This window comes from Scyliorhinus torazame, chromosome 4 (assembly GCF_047496885.1).
Source record: "Scyliorhinus torazame isolate Kashiwa2021f chromosome 4, sScyTor2.1, whole genome shotgun sequence".
In the NCBI taxonomy this organism is placed as follows: Eukaryota; Metazoa; Chordata; class Chondrichthyes; order Carcharhiniformes; family Scyliorhinidae; genus Scyliorhinus; species Scyliorhinus torazame.
The window spans coordinates 12,940,079-12,963,909 of NC_092710.1; the positions used below are offsets into that span (position 1 = coordinate 12,940,079).

General features: G+C 53.3%; 1 protein-coding gene across 3 annotated transcripts in view; it reads right to left on the reverse strand.

Annotated features, from left to right (window-relative positions):
- Positions 1-205: 205 nt before the first annotated feature.
- Positions 206-23,831, reverse strand: part of LOC140411557 (B-lymphocyte antigen CD20-like) — a 172,807-nt gene continuing 149,181 nt past the window's right edge. The window contains exons 3-7 of one of the 3 annotated variants that reach the window (XM_072500638.1): positions 14,344-14,457; positions 13,073-13,129; positions 7,598-7,711; positions 3,847-3,939; positions 206-490 (exon numbers count right to left, since the gene is read on the reverse strand). In XM_072500638.1, coding sequence (XP_072356739.1) covers positions 488-490; positions 3,847-3,939; positions 7,598-7,711; positions 13,073-13,129; positions 14,344-14,457 — 381 coding nt within the window. In that variant the 3' untranslated portion in view covers positions 206-487. The remainder of the gene's footprint in view (positions 491-3,846; positions 3,940-7,597; positions 7,712-13,072; positions 13,130-14,343; positions 14,458-23,831) is intronic. The other 2 variants (XM_072500640.1, XM_072500639.1) reach the window with 2 other exon arrangements.

Genomic DNA, 23,831 nt, shown 5'->3' on the forward strand with positions numbered 1-23,831 from the left:
AAAGTGAAGCTCCTTAAAGACATGGGGGAAGAAAGGATTTACTGATCAGGTTCAATGAAGTGAATGGGGTGTGAGGGCTGTTTCTGTGCTGTGGGTTCTGTATATCAGACAAAGATCACCAGTAAATAAAAGATGCTTTTAGTCACATGAAACGTTTTTAATAATGTGACTGTAGCTGTCCTTGAATTAAACAGGCAAGCCATACTGTGATATCTCCATACATGTAACTTTAATATTTAAATATATACAGAGCATCTCCTTGCTCAGCAGGGGTAAAAACACTTTTAGCATTAAAGGCCATTTTCTGATAAACCTGCCATTGCTGAGTTAAAGGACCAGGAATTTCTACGGCCCACAGCGAGTCTCCCGGGTATTTTTAAAATCCAGCTCCCACGAGCTGAGTGAAGCAAATGTGCATGTGATTGATTTATCCTTCTGTGCCCTGGCATCGAAACTCGAGCATCGTTTAGTTTCTCCTGCTGCTTCATCACTGTTTAAAAAGTACAAGCCGTGAATTAGCACCATGTACAACTGAGAGTCCATCCTGATAGTTAAATATGCCTGATCTTCACAAAGGAACCGTGGCCCCATCTATCTACTGGTGGCGTGCTCTTGGACCCAATCCTGGGGTGGAGGGTTCAGCACGCCTCCCTTCAATGCCCCAGCAGGCTGTTCGGCCCATCACATCTGCTCCAACCCCCTCTCCATAATAAGTCTTGTCACATTAACACTGCAATGAAGTTGCTGTGAAAAGCCCCTAGTCGCCACACTCCGGCGCCTGTTCGGGTACACAGAGGGAGAATTCAGAATGTCCAATTCACCTAACAGCACGTCTTTCGGGACTTGTGGGAGGAAACCGGAGCGCCCGGAGGAAACCCACGCAGACACGGGGAGGACGTGCAGACTCCGCACAGACAGTGACCCAGCGGGGAGTCGAACCCGGGACCCAGGAGCTGTGAAAAAAGTGCTAACCACTGTGCTACCGTGCTGCCCATCATCATATCCTTCTACTCTTTTCTTCCTCATGTGTTTATGCAACTTCCATATAAATGCTCTGGGAGTGAGTTGTACATTCTCCCCACTCTCTGGGTGAAGCAATTTCTCCTGAATTCTCCGATTGGATTGATTAATGACCGTCGGATACTGACGAACCCCCGCACCCCTGGTATTGAACACGTGAAAACACATCTGCCTTCTTGACCCCTTTCATTATCTTAAAGACCTTGATCAGATCATCCCTCAGTCCTCTGTTCTCCAGTGAAACTAACCCACAGCCTGCACAGTCGTTCCTGACGAGTTCATTCTCTCAGTTCTGCCATCAATCAAATGGATTGACAAAGTAAAGGAAATATGATTTCATGCATCATATCTACCCCTGGTCCTTGGCAGCTTCTAAACTCGCAGCCAATTGCCTCACCATATTCACCTGCCCTAAGCCTGCTCACTGCCTTGGATCAGAACGGTGCCTGGAGTCTTTTTTAAATGAATTAGAATAGAATTCCTACAGGAGGTGAGTCTGATCCGACGCTTTGAAATAGCACCCTACCGAGGCCCACTCCCCCACCGTAACCCGTACATCTTTCACACGAAGGGACAATTTAACACGACCAATCCACCTAACCCGTACATCTTTCACACGAAGGGACAATTTAACACGGCCAATCCACCCAATCTGCACATCTTTGGACACTAAGGGACAATTTAACACGGCCAATCCACCCAATCTGCACATCTTTGGACACTAAGGGACAATTTAACACGACCAATCCACCTAACCCGTACATCTTTCACACGAAGGGACAATTTAACACGGCCAATCCACCCAATCTGCACATCTTTGGACACGAAGGGACAATTTAACACGGCCAATCCACCCAACCTGCACATCTTTGGACACTAAGGAACAATTTAACATAGTCAATCCACCTAACCTGTTCATCTTTAGACACTAAGGGCAATTTATCACGGCCAATCCACCCAATCTGCACATCTTTGGACTGTGGGAGGAAACCGGAGCACCCGGAGGAAACCCACGCAGACACAGGGAGAATGTGTAAACTCCACACGGTCATCCGAGGCTGATGTTGAACCCAGGTTCCTGGCGCTGTGAGCGAACAGTGCTAACCACTGTGCCACCGTGTCGCAAGTTGATGGCAGGATAAGCACATTTAACATCCAATTGGATACAACCCACCCACCGCCAGAAGCCAAAGAGGAAGACACTCTTTCATCTGGTGTCTTTTTCAAAAAAACAAAAGGATGCTCTAATTCTTAAAACACTTCAATGTCAGTTATCCTACCATCTCCAATCTTAAACTGTGGAAAAAGAACTTCCACTTTAACACCACCTTTCACCAGCTCAGAACACTGATGAGTCCTTAACCACCAATGACGTACCTTTGAACAGATGGAATGATGGGAAAGACAGCAGCCAATTAGTGCACAGAAAGCTTCCACAGACAACATGATGGCGACCAGAGATGATCTGTGTTTAATGCTGGAAGATCAGATCAATAATATTGTGCCCAAGACCAAGGTTAATTCCCCGGCTCTTTTTTCAACAGTGTCGTGAGGTCATTCAGGTCCACCTGAGGGGACAAATGGGGGTCACCTTCCAAAAGGTGGCACCTCCAACATTGCAGCATGCCTGGGGTTGTGAAAGGTGCTGAATAAGTGAGAGTTCTTCCCTTCCTGGGACGAGTACCTCTGGCTTTACTCCTCCTAACCACCTCTGCGAATCGCCAAGTCCCAATTGATGAAAAAAGGTTCATGAGCTTCGTTAATGTAAATACGAAAGGCTTTATACAGGGACAGCAAGGAGCTATTCACCCCTCGAGCCTGCAGCGCCGTTCACCAAGATCGTGGCTGATCTGAGACCTAGTATACCGCCTTTACCCCACATCCCTTGCAACACCTTTGAAGGACAGAAATCTATCAAGCTCAGATTTCGAATCACCAATTGATCCCAGCATCAATTGCCATTTGCAGAAGAGTTTTCCGCACCTTAGGTGTGAATACGCTTTGACTAATTCCATTCCTAAAAGCAAATCAAAATTCTGTGGAAGCAGAAAAAAGAAAATGCTGGAGACATTCCACAGGCCCAGCAGCATCGGTGGGGGAGGGAAAGATCTAACATTTCAGGTCTGTGACCGTTGATCGTCAAGAGTTCTGACGATCGGACACCGGTTTCATTGCGGTTCTGATGAGCGGTCATCCAGCTGAAATGCTAACTCTGTTTCTCTCTCCACAGATGCTGCTGGACCTGCTAAGCATTTCCACTTTTATTTATCCCGTTCTGGAGGGTCTGGCTCTAATTGTTAGTCAATGTCCCCATAGTCCTAGACTCCCCAACCAGTTTTCCATAAGACATAGGAGCAGAATTAGGCCACTCGGCCCATCGAGTCTGCTCCGCCATTCAATCATGGCTGATATTTTCTCATCCCCATTCTCCTGCCTTCTCCCCATAACCCCTGATCTCCTTATTAATCAAGACCCTATCTATCTCTGTCTTAAAGACACTCAGCGATTTGGCCTCCACAGCCTTCTGCGGCAAAGAGTTCCACAGATTCACCACCCTCTGGCTGAAGAAATTCCTCCTCATCTCTGTTTTAAAGGATTGTCCCTTTGGTCTGAGATCCATTCCGATCTGTTCTCCTTAATATCATCAAATCTTCTAAATTTAATAGAATGCAATTGTTGTTTCAGGAATCTCTCCTAATAATTTAACCCTTGGTATCCAGGTTTCATTCTGGGCCACCTACGCTGCACCTCCCTCCAAGGCCAATATGTTTCCACGCCGCACCCCTCTCTTTACAGTCAAACGGCTGTTACCCAGTGTCTACTTACGTTTTTGCAGAGGATGATGCCACATAGGAGAGCTATAATAAGCTCCACCACACAGTATAGAAAAAGCAAAGCCAATATAAGCATAGGTGCTCGCTGTTATGGAATGTGGAAAGACAAAATAGCATCAGTCAGTCACACAGAACTGGTGGAAAGAAATCTACTTTGGTGTTTCAGCCGAACGACACGCAAGTGGAATTAGATTGAACTGAAAATGAAGGCCGAGTTATACCCCTAAGCCTGGAGCGGAGGAGGCCATGCTCTGTTCCTCTGCCACGTGATCATGGCTGACCTGTAGCCCAACACCGCCCACTCACCTTGGTTCCACATAGCAGATAGGAGGCCCTTTGAGCCTGCTCCGCCATTCGTCACGGCCATAGCTGATTGTCCAACTCAATAGCTCAGTCCTGCTTTCTCCCCATAGCCTTTGATCCCATTCGCCTCAAGTATAGTGTGGGCTAGCCCCCCCAAAACCCCCAAATCAAAGCGATCTCAGACATGAGCAGACATCGACGGTCTCCGGTGATCAGGTCAGGGGATCTCAGCTCCTGGGTTTGCTCAGTTGCAGCAACGTTGGGTTTTAATTCTTTCGCGGCCTCTGGACATTTTTAACATTTGCTGCCCACTGCTAATTGCCTTTAAACTTCTCAAAGGCAATTCGGGGTGGAGCAATGATTGCAGGTCGAGCCAGCCACGCGTACATCCCGAGAGTGAATTTAAAAAAAAATCTGGGCCATTTCAGAGGAGAGCTCAGAGCTCAACCACATTGCTGTAGGTCTGAAGTCACAAGTAATCCAGACTGGGGAAAGATGGACATTAGTGACCGAAACAAACAGGAACAGAAGGAGGCCATTCAGCTCACGGCTGTTATAACACTCACTCAGTCCACCTCCTGCCTTCTCTCCGTAACCCTTAACTCCCCGACTGACTACAAACCATTGATCTCAGCCTTCAAAGTGTTCAAGGACTCGATCTCCAGAGCTTCCTGGGGTGAAGAATTCCCAAGATTCACCACTCTCTGAGAGAAGAGATTGTTCCTCATTTCTGTCTGAAATGACTGCCCCCTGATTCTGCGACTCTACTCTCTGGCCCGACATTCTCCCAGGAGTGGCCACATCCTCCCAACATTGACTCTGTCAACCCCTCGAAGAATCTTATACGTTTCCATTGTATCACCTCTCATTCTCCTGAACTCCAAGTACAGACCCAACCGGTTTTAATCTTTGCTCAAATAGCAGTCCCTCCATTACCCAGGTCATCCCAGTAAACCTCCTCTGTGCTGCCTCCAATGATAAGATAGCTTTCCTCAAATAAGGGGCCCAAAACAGTACCCCGTATTCTAAATGTGTCCTCATCAGTACCTTGTACAGCTGCAGAAACACCTCTACTTTTATACTCCAGCCCCTTGAAATAAACGTGAGCATTCCATTTGCCCCCCCATTACCTCCAACCTCAGAAAGACCCTCCTTATCGCTAATCACTGCTTCCAGAATCTCTATCCATGTCAGAATATTCCAGCCAACATCGTGAGTTCCTATCTTGCATCGTAGCATTTTGCGTGGCTCCTTATGAAATGCCCTTTGAAAATCCAAATATACAACAACGACTAGTTCTCCTATATCTACCCTGGCTGACACCTCCTCAAAGAACTCTGGTAAATTTGTCAGACATGGGGCGGGATTCTCTGATCCTGAGGCTGAGTGTTGACGTTGTCATAAACGCCATCACGTTTCTCGACGGCATCAACGTGGCCTTAGGAGCAGCAATTCTGACCCCTACAGGGGGCCAGCACAGCACTGGAGCCGATCCCCGGCGTCGGATGGGCGCCGCAGGTCTGCACATGCGCAGTGGGGCCAGCGCCAACACGGCGTATGCGCAGTGGGACCGGCGCGATGGCTGCACATGCGCGGTGTCTCCCTTCTCCGCGCCCGCCCCGACGCAACATGGCGTAGGGCTACAGGGTCCAGCGCGGAACAAAAGAGGCCCCCAGCCCGAGAGGCCGTCCCGCAGATGTCAGAGGGTCAGTACTGTAGTTTCCACCATTTTGCCTCCGTCCCTTTTGAACAAGGGGACCACGTTGGCACAGTTTCTTTCCGCACAGTTCCAGAAGCGAAGCATTTTTGGAAAAAGACTACCAATGCATCCACGATCTCTGGAACTACCTCCTTTATGATCCTGGAGTGCAAACCATCAGGACCAGGGGACTTGTCAGCCTTTAACCCTATTAGTTTGTCTGAATCTAATTTTCTGGTAAAGGTGACTGCATTTAGTTCCTCCCCTGTACGGTTAACGATTTCTGGGATGCTTGTAGTAACCTCAACAGTAAAGACCGATGCAAAACATCGATTTAAGTCCTCTGCCATTTCCTTAATCCCCATAGTAACTTCCCCAGTTTCATTCTCGAAGGGGCCGATGCTTTTCTTTACTTTTCTGTTCCCTTCAATGTATTTAAAAGAAGCTCTTGTCTGTTTTTAAATTTCTCGCTAGCATTCCCTCAGTTTATTTTCTGCTTCCTGAATATTTTTTTCATCCATTTTTGCTGCATGCTGACTCTATCCCACTCTTCACACCAACCACTGCCCTTTGCCATCTTATGTGTTTCCACTTTCAACTTATTACCCTCCTCAACTTCCTGGATTATCCACAGTGGCTCTTCCTCTCCTTAATTGGGAAGTATTTTTGCTGGGGTCAGGAATTATCTCCCAAAATGTCTGCCACTGCTCATCCATCTTATCCGCCAATCTTTCTGACCAGTCTACTTTGGGTCAACTCCACCCTCATTCCTTCGAAGTTCCCCTTCTTTAACACTGATATTTCCGTCACCGTTTTCTCACATCGGGTGTGAGCTACAAGGACGTTTGCGGCAATCAACACTGGTTTTGTGGTTACCATTACAGAGACTAACTTTCAATTCTCGATTTATCAACAATTTAAATTCCACCAGTTGCCTCAGTGGGGTTTGAACCCATGGCCCGAGAGCCATTAGCTTGGAGCTTGGGTCTCTGGATTACGAGCCCAGCGACGTGCATGTCAACTCCCTGATTCTTCCCACCCCCACGAATGTCCTCCCTTGCCGCCTAACAGGGTGAAGATTCTGAAGAGATATTCAGGGTGGCGTGGGCCCACCGAATAATGCCTCAAGATGCCTGGTTTTGACAGCCAGAATGATAAAGGAGCAGGGATAGAGCCTGGACCTCTCCTAGGCTTGCGGCGCATGATACAATTTCACCATGAGACAGAGACATCAAGCACAGACAGTAAGACCACTGAAGGAAGATGTACACATTCCGTGGATAAATAGTTCAGAGTCGGATCGTGAAATGGGGTGGTTCCCAAATTACGGGTTGCGACCCCCAGTGGGTTCACGGGACAAGGGAATTGGAGTCACGACCTCCATGGCTGTGCAGCGGAGGCGCAGATTGGACAGTCCAGGGGTCGGCTGAAAGGTCCCTTAAAATGTACGCAATGTTTTCAGTGGGTGCGGCCTGCTCTAAGCTCGATGCCAACGCAGCATACAAAATGGTCGGTGTCGCCGTTGTTTTCATGGGCCTGCATCCCCGCTGTTTGATCCTCAACCCTGCTCAACAACTCTCCCCCCTCCACATCCCCTCCAATTCTCACTCTCACTCTGGGGTTGCACCAAATGTGAAGCAGTGAAATGGACTAACAGCAGGAAAAGCTTTGGGAACACTGGGCTTGAATAAAATGCTGCAATGTGTGATCTTAAAGGCCAGCAATGGAGGGCCGGACTCACTGAGATGTAAATGGCGGTGCCTGCTCTGGACATCATGGTCGATATGATGTATATCACGGCTGCAAGAGCTCCTGCGACTGCACTGATGAAATTAAAGATCATTGCGAACTTTTTCTGGAAAAACAACACATGAGGAGGACGGGTGAAGGACGGAAACACTGCCATTCTCAAACAGATTCACATCAGCAGCTCCAGTGAAGAGCTTCCACACAGCTGCAGTTTACAGTTTACACTTATTTGGCATCTTTAATTCAGGCAGAGCAATCTGCATTTATCGAATTACTTTAACTTTAGAAGACGCGAATGTGACTCCGAGCCGCGGGAGGAGATGTTGGTGCGAAAGATCATAAACTTGGTCAAAGGGAAGTACAGGCGGAGAGATTGAAGGAGGGCGCCCCAGAGCGTCTAGCTCCAGACAGTTGAAGGCGCAGCGGCCAATAGTGAAGATTAAAACCAGGGTTGTGTAGGAGGCTAGAATTGGAGAGGATGTTGGGGCTGGAGGACAGAAAGTTCCTCTGGGGGGTGGCCAGTGGTTCGCATTGCTGCCTCACGGTGCCGAGGACCCGGGTTCGATCTCGTTCCTGGGTCACTGTGCAAACATTCTCCCTGTGTCTGCGTGGGTCTCACTCCCACAACCCAAAGATGTGCAAGGTACGCTAAATTGCCTCTTAATTGGAATTTTTTTAAAAAAAGTCTGTGTGACATACTTTATAACGGCAGCATGGTGGCACAGTGGTTAGCCCCGCTGCCTCAAGCGCAAGGGACCCGAGTTTGATTCCGATCTCGGGTGTGTGTGCAGTTTGCATGTTTGCCCTGTGTCTACGTGGGTTTCCTCCAGGTGCTCCAGTCCAAAGATGTGCAGGTTAGGTGGACTGGCTATGCTAGATTTCTCCTTAGGCTAGGGTTGTAGGAATAGGGTGGGGGATTGGGCTTTGGTAAGGTGGTCTTTTGAAGGGTCGGTGTAGACCCGATGGGCTGAATGGACTCCTTCAGGACTGTCAGGATTCTATGATCGTTTCTCACGAGTGGGAGGGGAACAGAAATTTGAGTTTTGGTTTATACAAAGCAAACAGTTCGGAAAGCCAATGGAAGGCCTTAGGCCCAACTGCCAAAGTGCCTCAAGTGGTCGTGAGGATGTTCGGAGGTTGTGAACGGCTCTCTGGAATTGCAAATTCTCCTTCCTTTTGTCACAAATGTTCAATCCTACAGGGCGGATTTGGTTCAAAATGTTTCTTTAAATGCAAGGTGAAACAGAACGTTCTGAAAAAGGGGGGATGGTGGCTTTCTGCTCGGCATCTCAATTTGGAGAAATGCCCACATAATCCTGGTGCCACAGTGGCAGAAACTCAAACATACCCCCACTGAACAGATGTGCACGTTTTAATATATTTTCACAGTATCTCTTTGAGTCACAGGAACAAAGACGCCACTGCTTTGGGAGAGCTGGTGAACAGATTTGAGTTGGCAACCAACCAAACAGAATGCTTGTGAGAGTTGTTTTTTTTTGTTGTTGAAAAGGTAGGGGACAGAATAAATGGAACTGTTGAAGATTTAAGGGACGGGCAATTGCCTTGCGGAGATAATCATCTCCCGGAAACTCAGGTAGGGACTGGAACGACTGTCGACGGACACTTGAACGATCGACCTGGCGACGCAGGGAGAAGTGATCCTATTGGGGTGCTGGGAGTGACTGTGAGATGGTTCCAGAAATGTTACAAATCAGCACACGGTGAAAGGGTTTCCTCAAAGTAATTGCCGTCTGCGGGGATTGCAACTGTTTGCACTTCTGAAGGACTTCACAAACAACAAAGTTAGTTTATTAGCCGGAGTCATTCTTGTGAAAACAGTCCATTTGCACACAGAATACTCCCACAAATATTGGGACCCAGAACGCCAGAGAGAAGATCCCACTGTTCTTCTTCCAACAGGTGGTCATGTAATCATTCACATCTATCTGAGAAAGCAAATATGGCCCTGCTTTAACCTCTTGGTCAAAATATAGCACATCTGGCAATGCAACTCTCTCTCAGTACTGACCCTCTGACAGTGCAGCACTCCCTCAGTACTGACCCTCTGACAGTGCGGCACTCCCTCAGTACTGACCCTCTGACAGTGCGGCACTCCCTCAGTACTGGCCCTCTGACAGTGCAGCACCCCCACAGTACTGACCCTCTGACAGTGCAGCACTCCCTCAGTACTGACCCTCTGACAGTGCAGCATTCTCTCAGTACTGACCCTCTGACAGTGCAGCGCTCCCTCAGTACTGACCCTCTGACAGTGCGGCACTCACTCAGTACTGACCCTCTGACAGTGCAGCGCTCCCTCAGTACTGACCCGCTGACAGTGCAGCACTCCCTCAGTACTGACCCTCTGACAGTGCAGCGCTCCCTCAGTACTGACCCTCTGACAGTGCGGCTCTCTCTCAGTACTGACCCTCTGACAGTGCAGCACTCTCTCAGTACTGACCCTCTGACAGTGCGGCTCTCTCTCAGTACTGACCCTCTGACAGTGCAGCACTCCCTCAGTACTAACCCTCTGACAGTGCGGCACTCCCTCAGTGCTGACCCTCTGACAGTGCGGCACTCCCTCAGTGCTGACCCTCTGACAGTGCGGCACTCCCTCAGTACTGACCCTCTGACAGTGCGGCACTTCCTCAGTACTGACCCTCTGACAGTACAGTGCTCCCTCAGTACTGACCCTCCGACAGTGCAGCACTCCCTCAGTACTGACCCTCTGACAGTGCAGCACTCCCTCAGTACTGACCCTCTCACAGGGCAACTCTCTCTCAGTACTGACCCTCTGACAGTGCGGCTCTCTCTCAGTACTGACCCTCTGACAGTGCAGCATTCTCTCAGTACTGACCCGCTGACAGTGCAGCACTCCCTCAGTACTGACCCTCTGACAGTGCAGCGCTCCCTCAGTACTGACCCTCTGACAGTGCGGCTCTCTCTCAGTACTGACCCTCTGACAGTGCAGCACTCTCTCAGTACTGACCCTCTGACAGTGCGGCTCTCTCTCAGTACTGACCCTCTGACAGTGCAGCACTCCCTCAGTACTAACCCTCTGACAGTGCGGCACTCCCTCAGTGCTGACCCTCTGACAGTGCGGCACTCCCTCAGTGCTGACCCTCTGACAGTGCGGCACTCCCTCAGTACTGACCCTCTGACAGTGCGGCACTTCCTCAGTACTGACCCTCTGACAGTACAGTGCTCCCTCAGTACTGACCCTCCGACAGTGCAGCACTCCCTCAGTACTGACCCTCTGACAGTGCAGCACTCCCTCAGTACTGACCCTCTCACAGGGCAACTCTCTCTCAGTACTGACCCTCTGACAGTGCGGCTCTCCCTCAGTACTGACCCTCTGACAGCACGGCTCTCTCTCAATACTGACCCTCTGACAGTGCAGCGCTCCCTCAGTACTGACCCTCTGACAGTGCAGCACTCTCTCAGTACTAACCCTCTGACAGTGCGGCTCTCTCTCAGTACTGACCCTCTGACAGTGCAGCACTCCCTCAGTACTAACCCTCTGACAGTGCGGCACTCCCTCAGTGCTGACCCTCTGACAGTGCAGCACTCCCTCAGTGCTGACCCTCTGACAGTGCGGCATTCCCTCAGTACTGACCCTCTGACAGTGCGGCACTCCCTCAGTGCTGACCCTCTGACAATGCGGCACTCCCTCAGTACTGACCCTCTGACAGTGCGGCACTTCCTCAGTACTGACCCTCTGACAGTACAGTGCTCCCTCAGTACTGACCCTCCGACAGTGCAGCACTCCCTCAGTACTGACCCTCTGACAGTGCAGCACTCCCTCAGTACTGACCCTCTGACAGTGCAGCACTCCCTCAGTACTGACCCTCTGACAGTACAGTGCTCCCTCAGTACTGACCCTCAGACAGTGCAGCACTCCCTCAGTACTGACCCTCTGACAGTGCAGCATTTCCTCAGTACTGACCCTCTGACAGTGCAGCACTCCCTCAATACTGACCCTCTGACAGTGCAGCTCTCCCTCAGTACTGACCCTCTGACAGTGCAGCACTCTCTCAGTATGACCCTCTGACAGTGCAGCACTCTCTCAGTACGGACCCTCTGACAATGCAACTCTCTCTCAGTACTGACCCTTAGACAGTGCAGCACTCCCTCAGTACTGACCCTCTCACAGTGCAACTCTCTCTCAGTCGTGATGCAAAGTGTGGCTCTCTCACTACTGAACTGCCAGTGGTGTACTCCTACAACACTGACCCTCTGACAGTGCAGCACTCTCTCAGTACTGACCCTCTGACAGTGCGGCTCTCTCTCAGTACTGACCCTCTGACAGTGCAGCACTCCCTCAGTACTAACCCTCTGACAGTGCGGCACTCCCTCAGTGCTGACCCTCTGACAGTGCGGCACTCCCTCAGTGCTGACCCTCTGACAGTGCGGCACTCCCTCAGTACTGACCCTCTGACAGTGCGGCACTTCCTCAGTACTGACCCTCTGACAGTACAGTGCTCCCTCAGTACTGACCCTCCGACAGTGCAGCACTCCCTCAGTACTGACCCTCTGACAGTGCAGCACTCCCTCAGTACTGACCCTCTGACAGTGCAGCACTCCCTCAGTACTGACCCTCTCATAGGGCAACTCTCTCTCAGTACTGACCCTCTGACAGTGCGGCTCTCTCTCAGTACTGACCCTCTGACAGTGCAGCATTCTCTCAGTACTGACCCTCTGACAGCGCGGCTCTCTCTCAGTACTGACCCTCTGACAGTGCAGCGCTCCCTCAGTACTGACCCTCTGACAGTGCAGCACTCTCTCAGTACTACTAACCCTCTGACAGTGCGGCTCTCTCTCAGTACTGACCCTCTGACAGTGCAGCACTCCCTCAGTACTAACCCTCTGACAGTGCGGCACTCCCTCAGTGCTGACCCTCTGACAGTGCGGCACTTCCTCAGTACTGACCCTCTGACAGTACAGTGCTCCCTCAGTACTGACCCTCCGACAGTGCAGCACTCCCTCAGTACTGACCCTCTGACAGTGCAGCACTCCCTCAGTACTGACCCTCTGACAGTGCAGCACTCTCTCAGTACGGACCCTCTGACAATGCAACTCTCTCTCAGTACTGACCCTTAGACAGTGCAGCACTCCCTCAGTACTGACCCTCTCACAGTGCAACTCTCTCTCAGTCGTGATGCAAAGAGTGGCTCTCTCACTACTGAACTGCCAGTGGTGTACTCCTACAACACTGACCCTCCGACAGTGCAGTGCTCTCTCAACTCTCTGCCTCGTGGAGTGTACTGCTCCTCCGAGAGGACAACCCTCTCTCAGTACTGACCCCAGGGAGTATCTGCATTGATCTTAACACTCAAGTAAGGTGTAATCCCAAGCTCCTGCAGCTGTGAGAACCGGGGTGGTATTTGCTGAACCACAACCGCGATGGAACAGACAACGTCTTGGCAATGGCAGCTTGGCGCTCCGTGCTGCCTCTCACTGCCGTACTTACCACGCGCGGCTCTGGAGAATCGACATTCCACATCGTCAGAGCGCCTGAAATCACAAACTGTAACAGGGACAAAGCAACAAAAAGAGTTAGACAGTTTGCACTTGAGGCTGGAGAGAATCCGTCCCATCCAGGTACATGTAGCACTGCATTTAAAAGATAGTTGAAGCTGCTTCGAAGCATGCTGGGCAAGGAATCCCAAAGGCCTGGACTGATAATTCAGGCACCTCCCCTGAGTAAAAGGAAGATGGAATACGAGCTTGTTAAACCCTCTGTGATGGCACAGTTCACTCCGGTTACCGGGGAGGTTTTCCCATTCCTTTCTTCCTGGTCATCCCCAGTTAGGATGACTGGACAGAAAAAGCACTGATTGGGTGTGCGGGATGGTGAATCACTGCAGAAACAATAAGTCTCTGGATCACCGCTGTTCCTCCCTCTAAACAAAGCGGATGGAATGAATTACCACTCACTGCTTTTGTCCCCTTCTTGCGCCAGAACATAAGAAATAGGAGAAGGTGGACGCCACCTGGCTTCCCTGACCCTGCTCCTCCATTTAATGCAATCATGGCCGACCTCCGGCCTCAACTCCAGTTTCCCCACCCTTTCCCACACCCTTTAATTTCCTCAGGCTCCAAAAATACTCTCCATTCCAGTCTGACGGAATACTCGAACGACGGAGCATCTACTGTTCCCCATGCTCGAGAATTCCAAAGGTTTCACAGCCTCCTTGTGGAGAGGTTCCTCGTCCCCGTCCAGAATGGCCGACCCCCTTATCGTGACCCTCGGTCGTGGGCCCTCCATCCGAGGGGGTAACGAGCTCTCGGCATGTCGCCTTGTCAAGCCCCCCGAGGAATTTTACACAGTCCCCTTTCATTCTTTGAAACTCCGGAGAATTTACGCCCAGGGTGGGATTATCCCCCCCCCCCTCACCAGCCACGTGTTTCTTTGCTGGCAGAGGGACCTCGGATTCCGCCGCTAATGATGTTTTAACACCTAATGCCTGAGGGGGGGGGGGTTCTATTACATGCTGGTTGGTGGATGCACAGTGGCGAGGTACACAGATGTCGCTTCAGCTTGCCAATGCTGGTTACAAACAAGCAAAGCCACCAGGGCATCTTGCAAGGACACAACTGTGCACCATTATGCTCTTCAGAGCTCAACAAGTAACGTCGCAGCTGCGACTGAGTTACAGGAGGGAGAGCAGTACACAGGGATGAAAAAGGAAGCCATTCACAGGAGTCTACCGTGCCGGTTGAATTAGAGATTTAACAAACCAGAAAACCGGCCCACCAAGGGACCCACAATCGAATGGCGACTACGAAAGTAGCGGCGTAATACAGCGTGATGCCAAACGTCAAGTTAATCATTCCAATCATGATCTGCACGACCTACAGGTTTGGGGGGTGGAAGACACAGAGGCAGGATTAGGTCAGAGTTCGCGGCATCACAAGCAATCGTCAAAGACGCCAATTCTTTTTATAATTGCTAAGAAGTGACAAGTGAACGTGAAGGCTGAAAGAAAAATACTTTGTTTTGGTACAGTTGCCTTCCTGCTGAGCCCTCACCACGTCAGAAAATCCCAAAACGGTTCACAGGGAAAGGTGTATTTTCACTGTTGTGATTCGGGGAGACGTGGCAGTCAATGGGCACAGCAAGATCCCAAGGGGAGACTCAGCAAATCATCTGTTCCCTGGAACACATCATATTTGAGGGATAGACTTTGACCCCAGGATCAATTGGAGAACATCTCCCGTTCATCAATCTTCCAATAGGGCTCGGGGACCGCTTTACGTTCCCTCTGACAGTGCAGCGCTCCCTCAGTACTGACCCTGACAGTGCGGCACTCCCTCAGTACTGACCCTCTGACAGTGCAGCACTCCCTCAGTACTGACCCTCTGACAGTGCAGCACTCCTTCAGTACTGACCCTCTGACAGTGCAGCACTCCCTCAGTACTGACCCTCCGACAGTGCAGCACTCCCTCAGTACTGACCCTCTGACAGTGCGGCACTCCCTCTGTCCTGACCCTCTGACAGTGCCTCACTCCCTCAGTACTGACCCTCTGACAGTGCGGCACTCCCTCAGTACTGACCCTCTGACAGTGCAGCACTCACTCAGTACTGACCCTCTGACAGTGCGGCACTCCCTCAGTACTGACCCTCTGACAGTGCAGCACTCACTCAGTACTGACCCTCTGACAGTGCGGCACTCCCTCAGTACTGACCCTCTGACAGTGCAGCACTCACTCAGTACTGACCCTCTGACAGTGCGGCACTCCCTCAGTACTGACCGTCTGACAGTGCGGCACTCCCTCAGTACTGACCGTCTGACAGTGCAGCACTCTCTCAGTATTGACCCTCTGACAGTGCAGCACTCCCTCAGTACTGGCCCTCTCACAGTGCAGCACTCCCTCAGTACTGACCCTCTGACAGTGCAGCACTCCCTCAGGACTGACCCTCTGACAGTGCAGCACTCCCTCAGTACTGACCCACTAACAGTGTGGCACTCCCTCAGTACTGACCCTCTGACAGTGCAGCACGCCCACAGTACTGACCCTCTGACAGTACAGCGCTCCCACAGTACTGCCCTCAAACAGTGCGGCACCCCCTCAGTACTGACCGTCTGACAGTGCGGCACTCCCTCAGTACTGCGCTCTAACAGTGCGGCACTCCCTCAGTACTGACCCTCTGACAGAGCGGCACTCCCCCAATACTGACCCTCTGACAGTGCAGCACTCCCTCAGTACTGACCATCTGACAGTGCGGCACTCCCCCAATACTGACCCTCTGACAGTGCAGCACTCCCTCAGTACTGACCCTCTGACAGTGCAACACTCCCTCAGTACTGATCCTCTAACAGTGAGGCACTCCCTCAGTACTGACCCTCTGACAGTGCAGCACTCCCTCAGTACTGACCCTCTGACAGTGCGGCACTCCCTCAGTACTGACCCACTAACAGTGTGGCACTCCCTCAGTACTGACCCTCCGACAGTGCAGCACTCCCTCAGTACTGACCCTCTAACAGTGCGGCACTCCCTCAGTACTGCCCTCTAACAGTGCGGTACTCCCTCAGTACTGCCCTCTAACAGTGCGGCACTCCCTCAGTACTGACCCCCTGACAGTGCGGCACTCCCTCAGTACTGACCCTCTGACAGAGCGGCAATCCCCCAATACTGACCCACTGACAGTGCAGCAGTCCCTCAGCACTGCACCTCTGACAGTGCAGCACTCCCTCAGCACTGACCCTGACAGTGTGGCATTCCTCAGCACTGACCCTGACAGTGCAGCACTCCCTCAGTACTGACCCTCTGACAGTTCAGCACTCCCTCAGCACTGACCCACTGGCAGTGCAGCACTCCCTCAGTACTGACCCTCTGACAGTGCTGCACTCCCTCAGTCCTGACCCTCTGACAGTGCTGCACTCCCTCAGTACTGACCCACTAACAGTGTGGCACTCCCTCAGTACTAACCCTCTGACAGTGCAGCACTCCCTCAGTACTGACCCTCTGACAGTGCTGCACTCCCTCAGTACTGACGCTCTGACAGTGCAGCACTCCCTCAGTACTGACCCTCTGACAGTACAGCGCTCCCACAGTACTGCCCTCAAACAATGCGGCACCCGCTGAGTACTGACCGTCGGATTGTGCGGCACTCCCTCAGTACTGCCCTCTAACAGTGCGGCACTCCCTCAGTACTGACCCTCTGACAGAGCGGCACCCCCTCAGTACTGACCGTCTGACAGTGCGGCACTCCCTCAGTACTGCCCTCTAACAGTGCGGTACTCCCTCAGTACTGCCCTCTAACAGTGCGGCACTCCCTCAGTACTGACCCTCTGACAGAGCGGCAATCCCCCAATACTGACCCACTGACAGTGCAGCAGTCCCTCAGCACTGCACCTCTGACAGTGCAGCACTCCCTCAGCACTGACCCTGACAGTGCAGCACTCCCTCAGTACTGACCCTCTGACAGTTCAGCACTCCCTCAGCACTGACCCACTGGCAGTGCAGCACTCCCTCAGTACTGACCCTCTGACAGTGCTGCACTCCCTCAGTCCTGACCCTCTGACAGTGCTGCACTCCCTCAGTACTGACCCTCTGACAGTGCAGCACTCCCTCAGTACTGACCCTCTGACAGTGCAGCACTCCCTCAGTACTGACCCTCTGACAATGCAGCACTCCCTCAGTACTGACCCTCTGACAGTGCGACACTCACTGAGTCCTGACCTTTTGACAGTGCAGCCCCCTCTCAGTACTGACCCTCTGACAGTGCAGCACTCCCTCAGTACTGACCCTCTGACAGTGCAACACTCCCTCAGTACTGACCCTCTAACAGTGCGGCACTCCCTCAGTACTGACCCTCTGACAGTGCAGCACTCCCTCAGTACTGACCCTCTAACAGTGCGGCACTCCCTCAGTACTGACCCACTAACAGTGTGGCACTCCCTCAGTACTGGCCCTCCGACAGTGCAGCACACGCTCAGTACTGACCCACTAACAGTGTGGCACTCCCTCAGTACTAACCCTCTGACAGTGCAGCACTCCCTCAGTACTGACCCTCTGACAGTACAGCGCTCCCACAGTACTGCCCTCAAACAATGCGGCACCCGCTGAGTACTGACCGTCTGATTGTGCGGCACTCCCTCAGTACTGCCCTCTAACAGTGCGGCACTCCCTCAGTACTGACCCTCTGACAGAGCGGCACGCCCTCAGTACTGACCGTCTGACAGTGCGGCACTCCCTCAGTACTGCCCTCTAACAGTGCGGCACTCCCTCAGTACTGACCCTCTGACAGTGCAGCACTCCCTCAGTACTGACCCTCTGACAGTGCAACATTCCCTCAGTACTGACCCCCTGACAGTGCGGCACTCCCTCTGTACTGACCCTCTGACAGAGCGGCACTCCCCCAATACTGATCCTCTGACAGTGCAGCACTTCCTCAGTACTGACCATCTGACAGTGCGGCACTCCCACAATACTGACCCTCTGACAGTGCAGCACTCCCTCAGTACTGACCCTCTGACAGTGCAACACTCCCTCAGTACTGACCCTCTAACAGTGCAGCACTCCCTCAGTACTGACCCTCTGACAGTGCGGCACTCCCTCAGTACTGACCCACTAACAGTGTAGCACTCCCTCAGTACTGACCCTCCGACAGTGCAGCACTCGCTCAGTACTGACCCACTAACAGTGTGGCACTCCCTCAGTACTGACCCTCCGACAGTGCGGCACTCCCTCAGTACTGCCCTCTAACAGTGCGGCACTCCCTCAGTACTGACCCCCTGACAGTGCGGCACTCCCTCAGTACTGACCCTCTGACAGTGCAGCACTCCCTCAGTACTGTCCATCTGACAGTGCGGCACTCCCCCAATACTGACCCTCTGACAGTGCAGCACTCCCTCAGTACTGACCCACTGACAGTGCAGCACTCCCTCACCACTGACCCTGACAGTGTGGCACTCCCTCAGCACTGACCCTGACAGTGCAGCACTCCCTCAGTACTGACCCTCTGACAGTTCAGCACTCCATCAGCATTGACCCGCTGGCAGTGCAGCACTCCCTCAGTACTGACCCGCTGGCAGTGCAGCACTCCCTCAGTACTGACCCTCTGACAGTCCAGCACTCCCTCAGTACTGACCCTCTGACAGTTCAGCACTCCCTCAGCACTGACCCGCTGACAGTGCGGCACTCCCTCAGTACTGACCCTCTGACAGTGCAGCACTCCCTCAGTACTGACCCGCTGACAGTGCAGCACTCCTTCAGTACTGACACTCTTGACAGTGCTGCACTCCCTCAGTACTGACCCTCTAACAGTGCGGCACTCCCTCAGTACTTACCCTCTGTCAGTGCGGCACTCCCTCAGTACTGACCCACTAACAGTGTGGCACTCCCTCAGTACTGACCCTCCGAGAGTGCAGCACACGCTCAGTACTGACCCACTAACAGTGTGGCACTCCCTCAGTACTGACCCTCTGACAGTGCAGCACTCCCTCAGTACTGACCCTCTGACAGTACAGCGCTCCCACAGTACTGCCCTCAAACAGTGCGGCACCCCCTCAGTACTGACCGTCTGACAGTGCGGCACTCCCTCAGTACTGCGCTCTAACAGTGCGGCACTCCCTCAGTACTGACCCTCTGACAGAGCGGCACTCCCCCAATACTGACCCTCTGACAGTGCAGCACTCCCTCAGTACTGACCATCTGACAGTGCGGCACTCCCCCAATACTGACCCTCTGACAGTGCAGCACTCCCTCAGTACTGACCCTCTGACAGTGCAACACTCCCTCAGTACTGATCCTCTAACAGTGAGGCACTCCCTCAGTACTGACCCTCTGACAGTGCAGCACTCCCTCAGTACTGACCCTCTGACAGTGCGGCACTCCCTCAGTACTGACCCACTAACAGTGTGGCACTCCCTCAGTACTGACCCTCCGACAGTGCAGCACTCCCTCAGTACTGACCCTCTAACAGTGCGGCACTCCCTCAGTACTGCCCTCTAACAGTGCGGTACTCCCTCAGTACTGCCCTCTAACAGTGCGGCACTCCCTCAGTACTGACCCCCTGACAGTGCGGCACTCCCTCAGTACTGACCCTCTGACAGAGCGGCAATCCCCCAATACTGACCCACTGACAGTGCAGCAGTCCCTCAGCACTGCACCTCTGACAGTGCAGCACTCCCTCAGCACTGACCCTGACAGTGTGGCATTCCCTCAGCACTGACCCTGACAGTGCAGCACTCCCTCAGTACTGACCCTCTGACAGTTCAGCACTCCCTCAGCACTGACCCACTGGCAGTGCAGCACTCCCTCAGTACTGACCCTCTGACAGTGCTGCACTCCCTCAGTCCTGACCCTCTGACAGTGCTGCACTCCCTCAGTACTGACCCTCTGACAGTGCAGCACTCCCTCAGTACTGACCCTCTGACAGTGCAGCACTCCCTCAGTACTGACCCTCTGACAATGCAGCACTCCCTCAGTACTGACCCTCTGACAGTGCGACACTCACTGAGTCCTGACCTTTTGACAGTGCAGCCCCCTCTCAGTACTGACCCTCTGACAGTGCAGCACTCCCTCAGTACTGACCCTCTGACAGTGCAACACTCCCTCAGTACTGACCCTCTAACAGTGCGGCACTCCCTCAGTACTGACCCTCTGACAGTGCAGCACTCCCTCAGTACTGACCCTCTAACAGTGCGGCACTCCCTCAGTACTTACCCTCTGTCAGTGCGGCACTCCCTCAGTACTGACCCACTAACAGTGTGGCACTCCCTCAGTACTGGCCCTCCGACAGTGCAGCACACGCCCAGTACTGACCCACTAACAGTGTGGCACTCCCTCAGTACTAACCCTCTGACAGTGCAGCACTCCCTCAGTACTGACCCTCTGACAGTACAGCGCTCCCACAGTACTGCCCTCAAACAATGCGGCACCCGCTGAGTACTGACCGTCTGATTGTGCGGCACTCCCTCAGTACTGCCCTCTAACAGTGCGGCACTCCCTCAGTACTGACCCTCTGACAAGAGCGGCACTCCCCCAATACTGACCCTCTGACAGTGCAGCAGTCCCTCAGTACTGACCCACTAACAGTGTGGCACTCCCTCAGTACTGACCCTCCGACAGTGCAGCACTCCCTCAGTACTGACCCTCTGACAGTACAGCGCTCCCACAGTACTGACCCTCTGACAGTGCAGCACTCCCTCAGTACTGACCCTCTGACAGTGCTGCACTCCCTCAGTACTGACCCTCCGACCGTGCCGCACACGCTCAGTACTGACCCACTAACAGTGTGGCACTCTCTCAGTACTGACCCTCTGACAGTGCAGCACTCCCTCAGTAATGACCCTCTGACAGTACAGCACTCCCTCAGTACTGACCCTCTGACAGTGCGGCACTCCCACAGTACTGCCCTCAAACAGTGCGGCACCACCTCAGTACTGACCGTCTGACTGTGCGGCACTCCCTCAGTACTGCCCTCTAACTGAGCGGCACTCCCTCAGTACTGCTCTCTAACAGTGCGGCACTCCCTCAGTACTGACCCCCTGACAGTGCGACACTCACTGAGTCCTGACCTTTTGACAGTGCAGCCCCCTCTCAGTACTGACCCTCTGACAGTGCAGCACTCCCTCAGTACTGACCCTCTGACAGTGCAGTACTCCCTCAGTACTGACCCTCTGACAGGGCAGCACTCCCTCAGTACTGACCCTCTGACAGTGCAGCACTCCCTCAGTACTGACCCTTTGACAGTGCAGCACTCCCTCAGGACTGACCCTCTGACAGTGCTGCACTCCCTCAGTACTGACCCTCTAACAGTGCGGCACTCCCTCAGTACTTACCCTCTGTCAGTGCGGCACTCCCTCAGTACTGACCCACTAACAGTGTGGCACTCCCTCAGTACTGACCCTCCGACAGTGCAGCACACGCTCAGTACTGACCCACTAACAGTGTGGCACTCCCTCAGTACTGACCCTCTGACAGTGCAGCACTCCCTCAGTACTGAACCTCTGACAGTACAGCGCTCCCACAGTACTGCCCTCAAACAGTGCGGCACCCCCTCCGTACTGTCCGTCTGACTGTGCGGCACTCCCTCAGTACTGCCCTCTAACAGTGCGGCACTCCCTCAGTACTGACCCTCTGACAGAGCAGCACTCCCCCAATACTGACCCTCTGACAGTGCAGCACTCCCTCAGTACTGACCATCTGACAGTGCAGCACTCCCTCAGTACTGACCCTCTGACAGTGCAGCACACCCTCAGCACTGACCCTGACAGTATGGCACTCCCTCAGCACTGACCCTGACAGTGCAGCACTCCCTCAGTACTGACCCTCTGACAGTTCAGCACTCCCTCAGCACTGACCCGCTGGCAGTGCAGCACTACCTCAGTACTGACCCTCTGACAGTGCAGCCCTCCCTCAGCACTGACCCACTGGCAGTGCAGCACTCCCTCAGTACTGCCCACTGACAGTGCAGCACTCCCTCAGTACTGACCCTTGACAGTGCAGCACTCCCTCAGTACTGACCCTTGACAGTGCAGCACTCCCTCAGCACTGACCCACTGGCAGTGCAGCTCTCCCTCAGTACTGACCCTCTGACAGTGCAGCACTCCCTCAGTACTGACCCTCTGACAGTGCAGCACTCCCTCAGTACTGCCCACTGACAGTGCAGAACTCCCTCAGTACTGACCCTCTGACAGTGCAGCACTCCCTCAGTACTGACCCTCTGACAGTGCTGCACTCCCTCAGTACTGACCCTCTAACAGTGCGGCACTCCTTCAGTACTGACCCTCTGACAGTGCAGCACTCCCTCAGTACTGACACTCTGACAGTACAGCGCTCCCACAGTACTGCCCTCAAACAGTGCGGCACCCCCTCAGTACTGACCATCTGACAGTGCGGCACTCCCTCAGTACTGCCCTCTAACAGTGCGGCACTCCCTCAGTACTGACCCTCTGACAGAGCGGCACTCCCCCAATACTGACCCTCTGACAGTGCAGCACTCCCTCAGTACTGACCAACTGACAGTGCGGCACTCCCCCAATACTGACCCTCTGACAGTGCAGCACTCCCTCAGTACTGACCCTCTGATAGTGCAACACTCCCTCAGTACTGATCCTCTAACAGTGCGGCACTCCCTCAGTACTGACCCTCTGACAGTGCAGCACTCCCTCAGTACTGACCCTCTGACAGTGCGGCACTCCCTCAGTACTGACCCACTAACAGTGTGGCACTCCCTCAGTACTGACCCTCTGACAGAGCGGCACTCCCTCAGTACTGCCTTCTAACAGTGCGGCACTCCCTCAGTACTGACCCCCTGACAGGGCGGAACTCCCTCAGTACTGACCCTCTGACAGAGCGGTACTCCCCCAATACTGACCCTCTGACTGTGCAGCACTCCCTCAGTACTGTCCATCTGACAGTGCGGCACTCCCCCAATACTGACCCTCTGACAGTGCAGCACTCCCTCAGTCCTGACCCTCTGACAGTGCTGGACTCCCTCAGTACTGACACTCTGACAGTGCAACACTCCCTCAGTACTGACCCTCTGACAGTGCAGCACTCCCTCAGTACTGACCCTCTGACAGTGCAGCACAGGCTCAGTACTGACCCACTAACAGTGCGGTACTCCCTCAGTACTGACCCTCTGACAGAGCGGCACTCCCCCAATACTGACCCTCTGACAGTGCAGCACTCCCTTAATACTGACCCTCTGACAGTGCAACACTCCCTCAGTACTGACCCTCTTCCAGCGCGGCACTCCCTCAGTACTGACCCTCTGACAGAGCGGCACTCCCCCAATACTGACCCTCTGACAGTGCTGCACTCCCTCAGTACTGTCCATCTGACAGTGCGGCACTCCCCCAATACTTACCCTCTGACAGTGCAGCACTCCCTCAGTACTGACCCACTGACAGTGCAGCGCTCCCTCAGCACTGCACCTCTGACAGTGCAGCACTCCCTCAGCACTGACCCTGACAGTGTGGCACTCCCTCAGCACTGACCCTGACAGTGCAGCACTCCCTCAGTACTGACCCTCTGACAGTTCAGCACTCCCTCAGCACTGACCCGCTGGCAGTGCAGCACTCCCTCAGTACTGACCCTCTGACAGTGCAGCACTCCCTCAGCACTGACCCGCTGGCCTTGCAGCACTCCCTCAGTACTGCCCTCTAACAGTGCAGCGCTCCCTCAGTACTGCCCACAGACAGTGCAGCACTCCCTCAGTACTGACCCTCTGACAGTGCAGCGCTCCCTCAGCACTGACCCGCTGACAGTGC